This window comes from Thunnus albacares, chromosome 19 (assembly GCF_914725855.1).
Source record: "Thunnus albacares chromosome 19, fThuAlb1.1, whole genome shotgun sequence".
NCBI classification, from domain to species: domain Eukaryota; kingdom Metazoa; phylum Chordata; class Actinopteri; order Scombriformes; family Scombridae; genus Thunnus; species Thunnus albacares.
The window spans coordinates 22310611-22328180 of NC_058124.1; the positions used below are offsets into that span (position 1 = coordinate 22310611).

General features: G+C 38.0%; 1 protein-coding gene across 1 annotated transcript; it reads left to right on the forward strand.

Moving 5' to 3' along the window:
• The first annotated feature begins 7019 nt into the window (after positions 1 to 7019).
• On the forward strand, positions 7020 to 10610 carry trhrb (thyrotropin-releasing hormone receptor b). The gene is made up of 2 exons (XM_044335889.1): positions 7020 to 8076; positions 8920 to 10610. Exons 1-2 carry the CDS (start codon positions 7291 to 7293, stop codon positions 9343 to 9345), a joined length of 1212 nt encoding a protein of 403 aa, XP_044191824.1. The 5' UTR covers positions 7020 to 7290; the 3' UTR covers positions 9346 to 10610.
• The last annotated feature ends 6960 nt before the right edge of the window (positions 10611 to 17570 follow it).

Genomic DNA, 17570 nt, shown 5'->3' on the forward strand with positions numbered 1-17570 from the left:
CCTGTTGAATTCTTTATGGCTGGAATTGTTGCTCTTTCTTTTTTGTGTTGTAACTGATTAGCTAAATATTTGCCTGACCTATTGCTGTTTTCAAAATGATCATATTTAAGTTGTTGAATCAGAAATTGTGTATTCTTTTTTGTAATTTCGTCTAACTGGAATTTGGCATTTTATGGCTAATTTGTATTTGTTCATTGGGATTGTTTGAGTACATGTCTGTAAATTTCTTAATCTTCTGTTCCAGATGTTTCTTTCTTTTCTTGTTTGAGGACTATGATATTATTTGTCCTGTAATTACTGCCTTACCTGTTTCCCATAGTACTGATGACGAAATTTATGGGTAGTTGTTCAGTTCCATAAAGGCCCATCCTCTCTGTATAAAGGCAGTGAAATCAGAGTCTTGAAGCAGTGAGTTAATGAAGTGCCAGCAGGGAGAGTCTTTGGTAGTAGATTCAATGTTTGAGGTGAGGAACACTGGTGCGTGGTCACTAATAATGATTGGATGTATGATGGTTTCAGATACCTTGGTTAGAAGTGTGTTATTGATCAAAGAGAAGTCTAATCAGGAGAATGATTGGTGTGGTGAGGAGAAATAAGAACATTCTCTAGATGGTGGGTTACTCATTCGCCAACTGTCGCCAAGATCAAAATCTTTCATGTATTGTTTTTATAATTCGGTAGAGTGCCAATTACTCAAACTGCCAGCCGTGCTTGACCGATCAATTGTAGGATTAATTACTGTATTCAAGTCCCCGCTAATTATGATATTTGTTGGTTCTTGTAATGTAGAGAAAAATGTGTCAAAGACAGATGGATCGTCACTAATGGGACTGTATGTATTGGCAATTTTGAATTTTTTGTCATAGATGGATGCAGTAATTATAACATGTCTCATTACCAAGTCAGCAGTTATGGAGTGGTGAATTAGAGGGATTCTTTTGTTTACTAAAATAGAGACACCTCTCTGTCTACTGTTGTAAATTGGTGAGAATACTTGATTGATAAATTGTTGAGACTGAAGTTATGTAATTCTGAATGTGATAAATGAGTCTCCTGCAGCAAACATATGTCTGCCTATAGCTGAATAAGATGTTTTAAGATTTTTGTCATTTAAGTATGAGAACAAATGCTGCACACATTCCATGTTATTAAGTTGAGTGTCTGTGTTATGTTAGTTTGAGTGAGCCTCTTTTAGAGTGTGTGTTTGTGCATGCTTCTTGTTGACAATATAACAGTTTTTTTAGTTACACAAATATAATACAAATAAGCAAATAAAAAACAAAACTAAGAGAGGAAAAAGAGCAAGAGGGAGAGGAGAGAGGTAAGGAATGGACGTAAGATAGAGAGGTGATGTTAAGGTTGGAGAGTGTGTGTTTGTGTTTATCTGTATGTGGGGCGACAGTCTGAGTCTGTGCATGCATGCAACAAGAGCCAGTTTGTATATAGGCGTGGAGTGAGAAGAGCAAAAGAGAGGAAAAAGAATCAAACAAAATGAATATAAATAAGGAAAAAACAAAAAAGAAGAGCAAAGAACGTTTGAGGGGTTTACAGGTACATCATGTTGATTGTTTTGTCTATGATGTGTTTAAAAGAGCCATGGGGTTAACTTTGTGTTTCGGAGTAGTTGTCCGTCAATGTAAAGTTTGTCCACTACTGGAAATTGGTCGTTCAGACTGAATTTAGTTCCTTTTAGTTCTTTCCCTCTGCTTTTGATCAGTTCTTTCTGTCGAAAATGTTCAAACTTTGTGATGACTGGTCTGCGTCCTCTGGTTGATGGTGTACCAATGGAAGGTTATGTTGTTTACTGTTTCTGGTGGGAGTTTAAGGTGAGTTTTCATGAAGTCTGTAATCTTTGTTTCAGGATTGTCAGATGTAGTCTCGAGAATGCCAGTGTTACTCTGTATTTGGTGACCCAGTCAGATCCTTTAACTAAGTAAAAGTATCAATACCACAACTTAAATACTTCATTACAAGTAAAAATCCTGCATTTAAAATCCTACTTAATGGACCAGTGTGTAAGATTTAGGGGGATCTATTGGCAGAAATGGAATATAATATTCGTAAGTGTGTTTCCATTAGTGTATAATCACCTGAAAATAAGAATTGTGGTGTTTCTGTTACCTTAGAATGAGCCCTTTATATCGACACAGGGAGCAGGTCCACTTCCACAGAGGCCGCCATGTTGCACTGCCATGTTTCTACAGTGGCCCAGAACGAACAAACCAAACTCTGGCTCTAGAGAGGGCCTTTCACATTTTCTGTGAGTTTTGCAGCCACCATAGGTTCTCCTGCTTGAAAGGGGAGGGATGGTTGGTTGCAATCTGCAACCTCACCACTAGATGCCACTAAATCTTACATACTGGTCCTTTAATGTAATTTCCTTTCATGTCTGGGCTGATTTTGCTGCCTGGCTTTTCCTAAAGTAAATTTAAGAGGAAAGACTGACATCTATGAAATCATACTGCTCTGCTGATAACAATGTAACTGACTTTCAGACTGTACTCAAGAGGATTATTGTTGTATTTCGGAAATTGTCTGATAGAATCAGTAAAAACAACTAGAAATCTAAATTTATATCCATGTAAAGGTTAAAATCAACATTGCATGTGCTCACACACACTGCTGTCAGTTATTGTTTAAAAAGTGTCTCTGAGATATTTTAGATTACAGCCAGAACAGTTCTTTGGAGGGCATCCTGATGGCCTGGAGGTTTATGATACTGACCATCATTTCCACATCCCTGGTTTGATTTTGACCAAGGACTTTTGTTGCATCATAATTTCATCTCCCCTCACATCATGTCACCTCTATACTGCTCTTTGGATTTGAGTTTGTGGAATGACCATCAAAAATATAGGGACTATGTAATAGAAATGTCTGTTATAAATTCAGGTGATCAGTTTCCTCTCAGTCGCAGCACTGATCAGGTTTGTCCTTTGGGTGGCAGTAAAACTCTTTTAGTTATTTTCTACAAATCCCTCTCGGCCACTGCTGCTGGGATGTGAATAATGTAATCACACAGAGTTGATAAAGCTGGACAATAATGATAAAACAATAATGAAACATAACAACATAATTAATACTGATTAAAGCATGAATATGTAAACAGTTTTGCTCATTTCCAGAAAAACAAATTGCAATTAATTTGCACCCTTTGTAATAACCAAAAAGAGGCCGTCCCTATCTTATTGTCCTACTGTCTAATTGATTTTTAACTTGTTCTTATCCACTGGTCTTACCTGTTTTCATTAGCTTTTACTAATTTGTTTTTAATCACCATTCTGTATTGTATTTATTGCTTTTGTTGTGTGTCACTCTGTCTAAGTGATATTTCTTTTTCAATGTTTCCCTGTTTTTGTGTGCAAGTTAAATTCCCCATGAGGGACAATAATAACTGAACTGATCAGAGAAAGAGGTTCAGGCTGTTTTGAGGATGTGCCACAACATTTTCACTCTGCACATTTGTAACCAGGAGATAAAAAGCTGACAGTTGGCTAAAGTCTTCTGTTGGACTTACTCCAAAACCACCATTTTTATTCAAATAGATGACATTTTGATCTAAGTGGGATCCTTGTCATGTCAAAAGGTTTCAATGTTTCAAGATGTTGCAGAACATTTTGACCTGATGATGATTGAAATGTTTATTTGATTAAAAATTGTGGCTTTGGAATAAGTGTGCAGACGTTACTCTTTTCCTATTGGGGCTGTTTTTAATAGTCTTGCACCTATGTGATGTGTATATAATTGCACTCCTTTAGAGTCTCATTTTGTGCCATTTTCAAGTGCAGCACTTGGCAAAAGAACCATTCTTAAAACCATATTGTTAACCTTTCCAAGTGGAGTGGATTTCCACTCTAAAGTAAGTAAACTCTTCCTTAGAATGAATTTTGAATGAAGGAAAACTCACATAACACCTGCTACACACAAACCAGCTTTATTATCAGATTTGTGTTACCTGACTTCACCCAGGCCTGAAAAGCAGATGAACAAACATGCATAAAAGCAATTGATCTAAAACAGACTCTTCCCTTGCTCAGAGTAGATTTCCACTCTAAAGTAAGGGCAGTAAACTCTTAATTTGAATCAATTTAGAAAGAAGGAAAAGTCACATAAAACCTCCTACAGTAAACAAACCGGCTTCGTTATCAGATTTGTGTCAACTGACTTCACCCAGGCCTGAAAAGCAGATGAACAAACATGCGTAAAAGCAATTGATCTAAAACAGACTCTTCCCTCACTGAGAGATGATGGGAATCATGGGAGAAAAAAGGGGAGGGTGTCATTATTATGTAATTCCCCGTTGTCCTGGTCCACCTGTTGCTCGTGATGGACGGCTGGCGACTTCAGCGCTCGCAGCACAATGAATAACACGGCGTGTTGGCGTGATCGTCACCATTTTCAGCACAGTTCCTGGAGAATGTGCACAGTTGGTGTGGAGGAGAGTTTACCACCTCCACAATGTTGTGCAGAGAACAGGCAACCCTGCAGATTCCCATGTTGTTGGACAGCACGGCAGTTAATGAAGGTTACGCACTGCAGATCTGTCTTTTTGTGTTTTTCATGTTGGCTTTACAACAAAGAACTGGTCTATTTTTCAGCTTCATTTACTCATATATTACAATTTAATGTATCAGCTTTCCACTCAGTTAGGCACAGCACAAATTAAATAGCACAGAAGGCAGTGTTGGACAAGGAACTAATTAGTACTTTTATTAACTAAAAATATCATTACAGTATTCAGTAATCACATTTTAGAAGCAGGTTGTACTTACACTGTGTTGCTTTAAGTGCACTGTGTATCAGGGAGGTTTTTTTGGTAAGTGATTGCAAAGAAACAGCTGCGATGATTAGTTGATGGTCAGAAAATTACTCAGCACCTATTTTGATAATTAACTAATCATCATTTTTCAAGCAAAAATGACAAATATTTGATGGTTCCAGCTTCGCAAATGTGGTGATTTGTTGTTTTTCCTTTTCATATATGACAATAAATTGAATATCTTAACATTTTAAACTGTTAGTCAGACAAGACAAGCAATCTGAAGACATCACAGTAGCCTCTGAGAAATTCTAAATGCCATTTCATCCATTATTTATCAACATGTCATAGTCTAAATGATTAATCGACTAATCAAGACTATAATTGGCAGATGAGTAGATAATGAAAATAACTGTTAGTTGCATCCCTGCTTCAGGAGGACTCTTCAGTAAGTTCATACACTGTTATTTTACCAGCTGTGGTAGAAACACTGAAATAAAGATATTATAAAGATGTTTGTCACATCTGATGGTGAAACATGGACAGATGGTGTTACAGCATATACGAATGAAATTAATATTTAACACCAAACCTCCACTGTTCTGAAATCTTTCTTCCTTCAGTCTTAATCAGGGCTTGTACCATTGAGGACAGTGAAGTTATCTATCCTCTAATTTTCTGGATATTTGGGGAGTTTTGAAGCCTCAAGATACTTTTAAATATGTGGTCAAAAATGTGCACATTACATGGTGGGTACTGTATAGGCTGATTCCAGTATTTTTAGGCTCAGTATGTTTGAAGTTCTCCTCCAGACATATTTTAAGAGGTATAAAAATGCTCCGTATGGAATAATAACATCTGTCTGATGTGTTTTTTCCACAAAAAAAGTTCAATTACTGACTTCTGATCCTTCTCCCTCTTTGAGAAATGCAAGTTGTTTCCTACTTCACATTCTCAGTATGCGCACTGGAGGTTTCAAGTTTCCACATTACTTGTGTAAGTTTCATACTGGACCACATTTGGCTCCAGACTAGCTGTGAGCAAAATACTGTCTGCACATACACTACTCGGACTCAGATTTATGGTAAACACAGAGAAACTTTCCGCCTTCAGCAAAGTAATGTGAAAACAGCCTTCTGTGTCAAACTCTGCACATACATTATTCTGCATAGTGATGCTCAAACAATCAACTGAAGTAACAAGAAGAAAAACATATTTTTGAGTGGAAGGTGACTTTAAATTTGACAATTTTAAGGTAAATAAATACAGGATTCGGTATTTTTCCAGCAGAATTTTATTACAGATACGTGACGAGGGAAAGAGTAAAGAAAATGTTACCTGAATATTCAAATAAATTATTATTTTGTTGTCTGGTCAAAATCTTCTGAAGGGGTTAAGTGTTGCATTGGGATGAACTTTGACACATGACCTCAGTATTTCTAAAATGCTGGCTAAAATCTGATCTTAATTGCAGTTGGAAAAACAACAAACAATTTATTGTCAGCACCTTATTCATCTTCGATCAATATCATGACTTCATCCATGAAAGTCACTAGGACATATATAACAGAACGATCCAATTCATATTTTACAACATTATTTATGTAATGACTCTGTTTTGATGCAAATGCAGTCCTGCAGAAGAGCTTGTACAGCCTACTACATCATCTTCCAAAAAGCATCTACTTCTAAATTAGATTCCCAATGAAACACTGCACCAAGGAGTCAGCCTACAGCTTCACCTAAAAGCCAGCAAATATTGACCAGCTTCATCATATAAAGACTGCATGCAATTCCATTATGGAGCCTAATTCATTAAAGCGTCAGCCTGTTGAGCTGGGCTACTCAGAGGAGGTTAGACTGCCCTGTAAAATCACGCAGCTCACAAACTGAATTCAGATTTTCAGCCTGAAATCGATTTGAGGATTCAGATAAACAGTCCAAAGATTACATCCATGAACAGTAACATAATAAGTAGTGCCAAGCACACCTATACTGTATGTTAAAATCATCTTTTTAGGCATTGCTATCACTGATTTCTGCTATATTTTGTCGATAATAAAATAAAACCCATCAATTTATGTCAGAACAGCAGAAAGACACAAATATATTGATTCATTTTGTTGATGGGGGAGGTCTGGTTTCGAAAATGTAATCATGGGTTAATCCCCTCGTGTGCGTAATGAGAGCTCGTGCCAAAAGCAGGGCTCAAAAACCAAATCGCCATCTGTCTGACAGACACAGTTTGTTCGGACGAGAGCAAGGCGACGGATCGCCTTTTACGCACAACACGACCACGGAATTACACCGGAGTCCGAGCAGCTCTTTGGCACTTCATGTTGGTGTGATGTGCAGCACAAGTCTGAGTGCACTTTTAAAGTATTAGACGTCGATTTGCACTTTTCCAGACCTGCAGATTTAAGTAGATCTCTCGCTTCTGTCGCGCGTAAAACCTGTTGGGCGCGTCGGGGAGCAACGAATCCGCCGTGAAGTCCAGTTTTTTCGTCGGATATTTGAGCCAATAACACAAAATGGAAAACTTAACAACAGCTCCAAAGCTGAACCACACTTTAGGGATTTGGACGGACTACAGTATCCAGTACAAAGTGATAAGTAGTTTGCTGCTTTTCGTGATTTGCGTTTTGGGAATCGTTGGAAACGTTATGGTCATCTTGGTGGTGCTCACTACCAAACACATGAGGACTCCTACTAACTGCTACCTGGTCAGTTTGGCTGTGGCTGATCTGATGGTGCTGACAGCTGCTGGTTTACCGACTATCACGGACAGTATCTTTGGATCTTGGGTATTTGGACACTATGGGTGCCTCTGCATCACCTACTTTCAGTACCTCGGGATCAACGCCTCCTCTTGTTCCATAACCGCGTTCACCATAGAGAGATACATCGCTATCTGCCACCCCATTAAAGCTCAGTTTCTGTGCACTTTGTCCAGAGCAAAGAAAATCATTTTATTTGTTTGGGCTTTTACGTCTCTTTACTGCGTGATGTGGTTCTACCTTTCAGACATCCAGGAGCTCGTGTACGACAACATCACCATCATCACCTGCGGCTACAGAGTATCCAGGAAGTTTTATTTGCCCATTTACTTTTTCGATTTCGGCGTCTTCTTTGTGTTACCGCTGCTGCTCTCCGCGGTCCTGTACGGACTCATCGCCAGGATCCTCTTCCTCAACCCGCTGCCCTCCGACCCCAAAGACAAGAAGAAGAAGAACGGACACAGCAATCACGCCATAAATAAGAGCACCAGCTGTAAAAACTCTCGCCACTCCAGCTCCACCGCGACCTCCCGCAGACAGGTGGGTGCAGGAGGCTGACAGCTGTTACACCAAACTACTGTCCTTAGACTTCTGCTAAAATTGCAAAAATTTCCTATCTTATATGTTTTTGTCGCACAATGTGCCATGAAATGTTTGCAACACAATTGACAAATTTAGTTCATCAAGATAAATTACGTCAATTAAAACCAATTACCTAACTAACTACCCAATTGATAACTAATAAAAATAAATATTCTTGAAAGAATGCAGATTAGTTCGACAAGATGCCACTAAATTGGAGAAAATACCAATAAAAATTGTGTATTAGAAACGTATTACATTCTCTGTGCATTTGATAAGAGTCAATACTTCAGTGAGTGGCTTGTGATGACTATTTGCTGCATTGCACTTCATCACATATTTATATCAAAAACACAATCTTCTGGTAGGTTCTTGGAAAAAATCCTCTTTTTTCCATGCAGATTTTTTAAATGACAAAGTCTGGGCATGTTTAAAAAAAACAAAAAAAAACATTTGGATACTACTTGCTGGAAAATGTTTTGTTTTGTTTCTTTTTGTATTATGGGTGAAATGACCCTTTAAAAAGTGGCATCATTTGTGGCCAGAACTCCTTCACTGTCAACTAAAAAAAAAGCATTTTTCTCTGGATGTCTATAAACTCAAAATGATGAAGTGCAAGAACGGATTATCTTAGAGAATCTTTCAATCATTGCTCCTTCACATTATAACATGTGCAGCTCTTCATTTGTTATTTTTATTTACTTGTTCATTGCTCAACAACAGTATTGATTTGCCTCTCGGCTCTGCTGGGAGCTGTACTGTTGCGGCAGCTCTCATATTTCTCCTTGTTGCCCACTACAGGTGACTAAGATGCTGGCAGTGGTGGTGATCCTGTTTGCCATGCTGTGGATGCCGTACCGCACCTTAGTGGTGGTCAACTCCTTCCTGGACCGGGCCTACCTGAACAGCTGGTTCCTGCTCTTCTGCCGGATCTGCATCTACCTCAACAGTGCCATAAACCCGGTCATCTACAACGCCATGTCTCAGAAGTTTCGCGCTGCTTTCCGTAAGATCTGCCGCTGCGGGCGGCAGAGCTTGGATAAACCTGCCACCTACAGCGTCGCCCTCACCTACAGCGTAGTCAAGGATACGTCAATTGTGGAGAGCACAGATCACTTCACAACAGAGCTGGAGGAGCTTACTGTCACAGACGAACTGCTGTCTGATCAGAAAATGATGTTCCCAGACTCCTGCGTTTATGGGAAAGTGAATTTCAGTGATGCTTGAGGTTTGAAAGACTCCATGTTTGAGGCCAGAGGGACGACTCTGAGGGCCACCTGAGGATTAAAGAGTTTGGAAACATCACTTAATGGAGTCTTTTAAATGCGGATATTGTTTCCTGAGTGCCTGCTGACCTTTTCAAAGCCAGACTGCTGTAGCTGGAGATGTAAACACAGATTACATCCACTGATGCGTAATGACAGTGTTTGAGGCACAAAGCCAAACATGATCTTCATCAAGAATGATCCTGCACATTGTAGAGTCACAAACATTGACAAATAAGCACTGTTTTAATCGGACAACTGTTATCTTATCTTGGACCTACCTAAGTAAGATACTGTGTTTGAGTCAACAAAACCTGAATGTGAACAATAACACCATCCCCACCTCTTCAATGCCAGTGTCACAAAGACTCATATCTGATCTTTAAAGCTGCACAAGACTGCACGGCTGTGAGCGGTAACTGGAAAAAATGTGAACTCCAATACCCAGAAATCCTGTGATGTGATGTCACTAAACTACCTACATGTTTACCAGTGTTTGTCAGTGATGCTTTACGCCAAAGGATACAAAAGACATGACAGGAGCAAAACGATCTGATGCCAACGAGGGCGGCTTTAGTCTGGATGGAGTCACAGTTTGGATTTCTTCTTTCTCCTTTCTGATTCACCAATTGCAATGCGTGAAGTGACCCTGTACATACCAAAATTCAGGATTTTCTCCGCTTCAAGCATGTCTGCCTGATTTAGGCTGATGAGAACGGTGTATTTTCATACCAAAAACCTCATCCCGTGCAGCTTTGATAACCATTTGCCATCCTGCTTCTCTGATGTTTTTCCAAGGCAGACAGTCTATTAAAGGGTGAGTCACACCTGAACCTTCACTGACAAAACGGTTCCTATATTTATAGTGAAGGACGCAGATGCAGCCTCGAGCACCATGTGAAAACCAAGGCAGACTGCTGTGAGGGCTCTGGAGCCTGGGGTTAAGTCTCTGTACGGACATTGTGGGGTTTTTCCACTGCAATTGACAAGTGTTTACTGAGAGGTATTCAGTATAAAGTACTTTGTAACTTAAGTTCAAAAAGTGCCATAAAAATTAAGTTTAATATGTGTAGTAATAGCTCCCACAGCATCACCCTCATTCAAAACAAATAATACTTTATGAAGGGTTTAAAAGTTGTGACTAATGGCTTTATTCATAGGAAACAGATACTTTTATAATGCTTTATAGATATATAATAAGCCATTTGTAAGAATAACTTTTGAGTTGCCAAGTATCCCTTTGGTTGTTGTGTATACCCCTCCAGCATAACTTGATTTTTCTTTTTATGTAGCTAAAAGTTATATTCCTTAGGATTAGCATGAAATTAAATGCTGTTTTCAGTATTATTTATGTCAGATTTTTTTAGCCAAAGGCATTCAGTGTATTTACATCCCATAAGAATCCCTCTATATGGTAGTTTTCAATGTCAGTAACAGAGTCTGCCATTCAAATTTGCTACCAGCACAAGGATTCACAGGAAATGATGCCCGTAATCTGTTTTTTAATTTGATCTCACTGATATCAGCCTCAGTGCTAACCACAACATTTTCAGAGACATATTTAATTCACACTGATGCAAACCACACCAGTGCAAAAAACAAACAAACTGCAGGGTGGCTTCTATTGTGAAGTAGTCACAGAAAGTTTAATGTTTTTGTCACTGAGGATAGTGCTACCCACAATCGCTTATCAAAAATGTGTCCACAAAACAAGGCACGGTCATTTTGGGCATTTTTTGACAGAGAATCAGTTTCAAATATTGCAGTTCAATGGAACAAGGCTGCACACCTCCAACTTCTCAGCAAAGAAATCAGCTTCCCTGTGCCCCGTTATTGTGTGGACAACCACTAATACCGTGAGCAGCATGGAATCATCATCATGCTATTGACTGACTTCTTTATTAAAAACAACATGAGTTTGTTTGGCTGCACTGTAAACAGACAACACCAGCTGCTCCTCTGTTGTTTTTCTGATAAAGCAACTGCTCAAGCCACACCTGCTGTTACCACCAGTAGACCACGCATGTCGCCAAAGCAGCCAGGACTAAAATCGACTATAAATTAAATTCAGCTGGAAAACACTAACCTGGTTCCAGACACCTTTTTTTCAAATAGTAAGTAGATCTGGTGTTGTGCTCATTAACTGTAGTTTTCCTGGTTGGAAAAACAATCAGAGCCAATCAGAGCTTAGTAGATGGGATCATCATCAGAATGGGGATGTAATTTTCCCATGCAAAAGCCAGAATCTATTCCAGACTAAAATGGCGATGTAGATGTGGATGAGATGGACACAACTAGATTGTTGTAAGTCTACTTACAGAAATAAAACATCTGGAATTGACATATTTCTTTGAGCAACATGACAAACATCAAGTTAACTGTTCCCAGCAACCACAAGGGATCACTGCTGACTATTTAGGGAGAAAAATGCCCCACTTTCCATCTCATTTAGAGCTGTGGATCATCTGGACCTAATTCCTTTTACTAACAACGTATTAGCATTTATTGCTCCAGACTTAATGGATTACTGTCATGAATATATTAATTAATGTATTTATATGTTTATTAAGAACTCATAAACATTTATCAGTGCAGAACTGATGGGTTATGTAGGAAAGTCTTAACACTTATCTCTTAATAAATATTGATACAGCATTAGTTACAACTAATAAGCCCTTTATAATATATGCTTTATTAGACATTGATGCCTCCATCATTCTTGAATGATTATTCTATGGTTAACTCACACATTATATTAAAAAGAAGTTTTGTTTGTACAGCAGCAGTCGTTGTAAACCTCAATATTTTAAGTGAGAAAGACTGTATATAATGGTACAGAGATGTAGTGTAATATAACATAATGATATATTTTAGCTTTCATCTAACCATTAGTGTTGATGATCTCCAATTGCAACAAAGTGAAGTGAATGTTTCGGTCTGTGTTGTGTATCATGTGAACTGTGGATTTAACAAACCACCGCTTTGCTCGTCTCGCTTTTTAGTTGTGAAAGCCGTCAGTGAGCCGGTGAACATGGATGGACGTGTTTAGTTTAGATATGATGATGTTTCTTGTCATTTTCTGCCAGATCAGTGACTGTTCATGAATTTCTGAGCACAGTCTGCCACACAGGGGAATATAATTGGGCAGCAGCAGCAGCAGCAGAAGCCACGGTGGAGGAAGATGAAGCTCTCGCTCTGCTACTGTTGCAGGCAAACAGGGTTTCACTCACTCCTGTATGTGGGAAAACAGCTACAGTTTTGTTTAATGATTGTAACAATACATGCATTGAGTTTCAGTAGATTCATGCACTTGTGTGTGTATGTTCCTTGTGTATTTAAAGTGATTTTTATTTGTTTGTCCGGCAGCTACAAGAGGATAACTGTATATTTTTATGCACTCTGTTGCCTTTACTATTGCCCATCAAAAACATTATATATAATATAATATATATATATTATTTTGTGATGTGCTATTTGGAAGCTTCTGCCTTGGCTTTTTGGATTAATATGTTTCTGTGAATATGTTGATGGTTATATAGAGATTGTTCATTTGTACATTTTATGTTTATGTTCCAAATAAAGTTGTTTCTGAAATTAGAGTAGACCTTTATTCCCATTTCACATTTGAGGGTGTCGACCTTTCTTTTCTATATGAAGTACAGCATGTTCTAAAAAAAAAAAAGGTGATAATGTTTATTGTTCTGCATGCCCATCTCTTCAATAACCACCCACACTGAGCAGGACTGAACTTCAGCCCAACAGAGAAGATTCAAAAGGACAAATCCAATGTTCCTGAAACTAAATTTCTTTCTATGGATCAAACATGAGTCCTAGCGGCTAACAGGGGCCACGCTGCTTCTTATATCTGACTGGAGGGTTGAACTGTTTGATCCACTGCCTTCATCACCTCATTAACAGGCCTCAACAAGACTAAAGGCTGCATGCTTGAAAAGATCTATTCTGTATGATATGTTGTCAGACCTTGTCAGAGGTGTTAATAGCCGTTCTGAATGGCCCACCGTCAAAGAGACGGGCAACATGTGGGGCTGATGGGAATATCATTAGTTTTGCAGGTCAAAAGTATTTGTCAACTGGAGTTCCTTGAATTGATGCCACATATCCACAGTGTCCCTGGTTCAAGTCTGGCAAGGGACCTTTGTTGGATGTCATACCCATCTCTCTCCCCTCTTTGCCAGTAACCGTCCAATGAAGTGAAAAAAAGAGAAAAAAACAAAAAAAAATCTTTAAAAAAAAAGTATTTGACAATTCAAAACATGTACTTGATGATGGTGCTAGATGCAAAATTAGGCAACCACCAAACAATTAACCTTGAGGAGGGCATGAATTTCTGTACCAAAATTCATTGCAATCTATTCAATAGTTTTACAGACATTTTGCTCAAAACCATAAATGTCAGTTGCCTCCTTGATAATAGATGAAAAGTCAGGTAATCATTATTAGTATAAATCATCAAGGAACCATGAATGTCTTTACCAAATTTTATGCCACTCAATCTAGAAGGTGTTGAGATATTTCAATGGACAAGTGGAGACTTTGATGTACTGTTGAGGAGAGATGAAGGGTCACCAAATCAGCCAGTGGTAGGATTCATCCACTGGGGATCATGAATGTTTGTTCAACATTTCATGGCGATCCATCCAATAGTTGTTGAGATATTTTGGTCTGGACCAAGTGGTGGACTAACTGATTGCCTCATAGACTGACAGGCTGTTGCTAATGGCAAAAAATGGCAAATATTCTCGAGTTCCAGCTTCTCAATTGTGAGGATACATTGCTTTCTCTGTTTTATAATATTGTAAGTTGAATATTTGTTGACTGAACAAAACAAGACCTTTGAAGACTACGCAATTAATTGATTAATTAAAAGTACTGTGGATTAAAAATGAGTCTTTGCAGCCATCAAAAGCTATGCTGCTCCTTATGAACAACAAGAAGAACTGACTGAACAACTGGCTTTTGGTTAAAATGTCAGCTAACAGGCAGCAAAAACAAATGATACTGAAAACACAGTATTTTGTCTCTGGAGGACCTAAAGAGAATCAGAGAATAGAAAGACAGACATGAAATGTGTCATCTTGATTTATTACAATAAAAAAAAAATCATAATGTATATTAAAGAATAACACATGGTCATTTATCTATCTGTCTACTTACATAACAACTATAATACTGGTGACTGTGAATACTGTGTCTATGTTTCCATCTTAGTAGCCACAGAGACAGTAAATCATATTTATGTAGTGTTTTGTTGACATTAACAGACAGCTCCTCTGACAAAATGGAAATGTGCTGATGTTTAGTATGTTAATGTTAAAAAAAACAAAAAAAATACCAGCTGCCATCTATAAATTTATATTAGTTACATAACAGTCACACTCATTTGCATTCAAATGGACATCGTTCCTAGACTGGATTTATTTTGAGAGTATATATGATAACATAAACACAGCATTTCTCACCAATAAATGCAAATTCTGTCATCATATCCATCGCACATCACCTAATAAAAACTCAGCCTGAGAACCGTTTCAGTTACTGCTAATTTACCTCCATTGCCAGGGCTGAGTTACGTGACTGGAATTTCAAAAGGATTCATACAATTTCTATGGAGTGTAAATAATGTTTTGATGTGAGCCCTCCTCCCTGTACGCAGATGTTGGTCTGCTATGGGCTGCAAACTCCGAGGTGAGAATGGCTATAAAACTCCTTATAAAGAAGACAGGCGGTCCACAGAGAGACATTAACCTTTAGGCAGTTCTCTGATGTAAACCTGTCGTACAATAACAAAGGAGCAGGCGACCTTTCTTGTAGTTTATACTACAAGAATCACTCAGTAGCCGGCATGTAGCTTACATTAAACAATGTGTGTTTAGGCCATTTTGACTCATTTATAGGGTCAGTTCACCAAAAATTACAAAGAAAACTCAACATTTTCCTTTAGTGGTATCTAGCCATGGAGATAGTTTAATAAAATAACTAAACAAGCGATGGTGGAAAGTAACTAAGTGCATTTACTCAAGTACTGTAGTTAAGTACAATTTTGAGGTACTTGTACTTTATTAGTATCTACTGGTATTTCCATTTGATGTTACTTGATACTTCTACTCCACTACAATTCAGAGGCAAATATTGTACATTAGTTACTATTAGTTACTTTTCAGATTTAAATGTTACATGAAATAAGATATGATGACCTCGTAAATAACACTACATTATTAAAGATTAAATCAATAAATAACTGAAAACTCTCCAGTATTTCACAAAGAAGCAAAGATTTGAGAAAAGCCTGAAAAATGAATCCAAATTTGTGTGGAATAACTTTTTGTTTTTTCTTCTTCCTTTTCCCATTAATTGTCTCATGACCACTCAGATTTATCATATGACCCTTTAGAGGTTCCCTAGGTTGGGAAAGTCTGGGTTAAACTGTAGTTAGCTCTACCTCAAAGAGCTACAACAGTAAAAAGCTGCTTATACATCGATGCATCAGTATTAACAATGTACTTTATTAAATTAATTCAATATATACCAAAAAACATTAGAAACAGTACAGCAAACAGTACTACTGAAGAAATAGTCATTATTACAACTGTGAACAGCATATTCTGTAGATCATTGAAACTTTTTAATGTAATCTTTCAAAGCTTTGAGCACCAGAAACTATTCACCATTCATCTCCACTGTTTCTGGGTGAAGGCAACAGTCTGACACCTCTGCAGTCAGATAAAATAGGTGTTTGGACTTGAAAGAAATATGCTTTCAGTGCTGTTTTACCTAAAAACCCTCACAGCTCAGCCATTGTGTGTCTGCTCTATCGATCAACACCAATGTGTTTTTCGAGCATTAGCAGCACCACCTGTATTTATCTGACGTGTTTTGTGGGACTGTGGCAAAAGAATTGATCTTCATTCAGTGTGGGCTGGAAGAAAAGACAGATGACAAATGTACTTGATGCACATGTTAAAAAAAACCTGGTCCATTAATCAGCAACCACAACAACTGCCCCACAAAGCCAAAATGCAGAAACTTCACTACATATCTGGTCAAAACTGACTTTTTAACATTTGCTTTTCCCATGTAAAAATCGCAGTGAAGTGATGGAGTTCTGTTAAGTTAAAACTAGCAGGTAAGATAGCAACCGCTAGCCTAGCTGAAGCTAAATTTACCTACTTTTTCCAACTTGCTTGTAATTGAAAAATCACTGATTACTGACTGGGCAAAATGTTGAAGTGCAGCCATGTATTGTATCTGCTATTTATGTAGTTGCTTGACCATATAATATAACTCACAACCATTTTTGTAATGTACTGTAATGAATATACGGGACATTAGTCTTACAATATCTACACAACAAAATTAACAGCTTTTTATTCTTATAACATTACTACAGTTTTGTGCATTTAGCAATTAACTACAACATTTTTGTGACAAAGTTAGCCTAAAAACAATTTAAAAGACATCATTATGTCACCAACACTGTTTGCTTGACAGGTGATTTCAGGGAACTGCAGTGCAGAAACACCACAGCAATTACCCATTAGTGACAAGGACAAAATCTAAAACAACTTGTGGACTACTTCTTTAAATGATGTTTCTGTAGGACAGGATATAATTAGCAGACTATCTGCAAGATGCAAGCGTTGAACTAGATGAATTACATTAGTACCCCTCAGGAAGTTAAATAACAGTGCATCCTCGCTGTAATATTAATAATAGTCTGAATGTAGCTTAATCAAGTGTCAAAACAGACAAGGTGTAAAGGATGAGCTGACGTGAGGGGAAAGATGAGAAAGAAATACACAAAGTACAATCAGAAAAAAAGAAAAAGAGGGAGCATGAGCAGGGGAGAGAGGTAGAGAGGTAGAGTTAAGAAACTTTCTGGCTCATTAACTCTGAGATAAATGTGTTTCAGCACAATAAAAAGAGGTTGTTCAGTCATAATGGGACTGTAATGTTCGTTATGACACCCCGGACAGAGACAGCAACAAAGACAAGGGGTGGTGTAATTACAGCTCTCCTGCAACGAGGGAGCAGCGTCGGCTTTTATGAATAATAATTACAAGTGGAGTGTCGCTGTTCAAAGAGAAGTCACCTTTTCTCCAACAACTGTGATGGAAAACCAGTTTTCATATTATACAGTAATGAAACAAAGTGCTGTAAATCCAACTA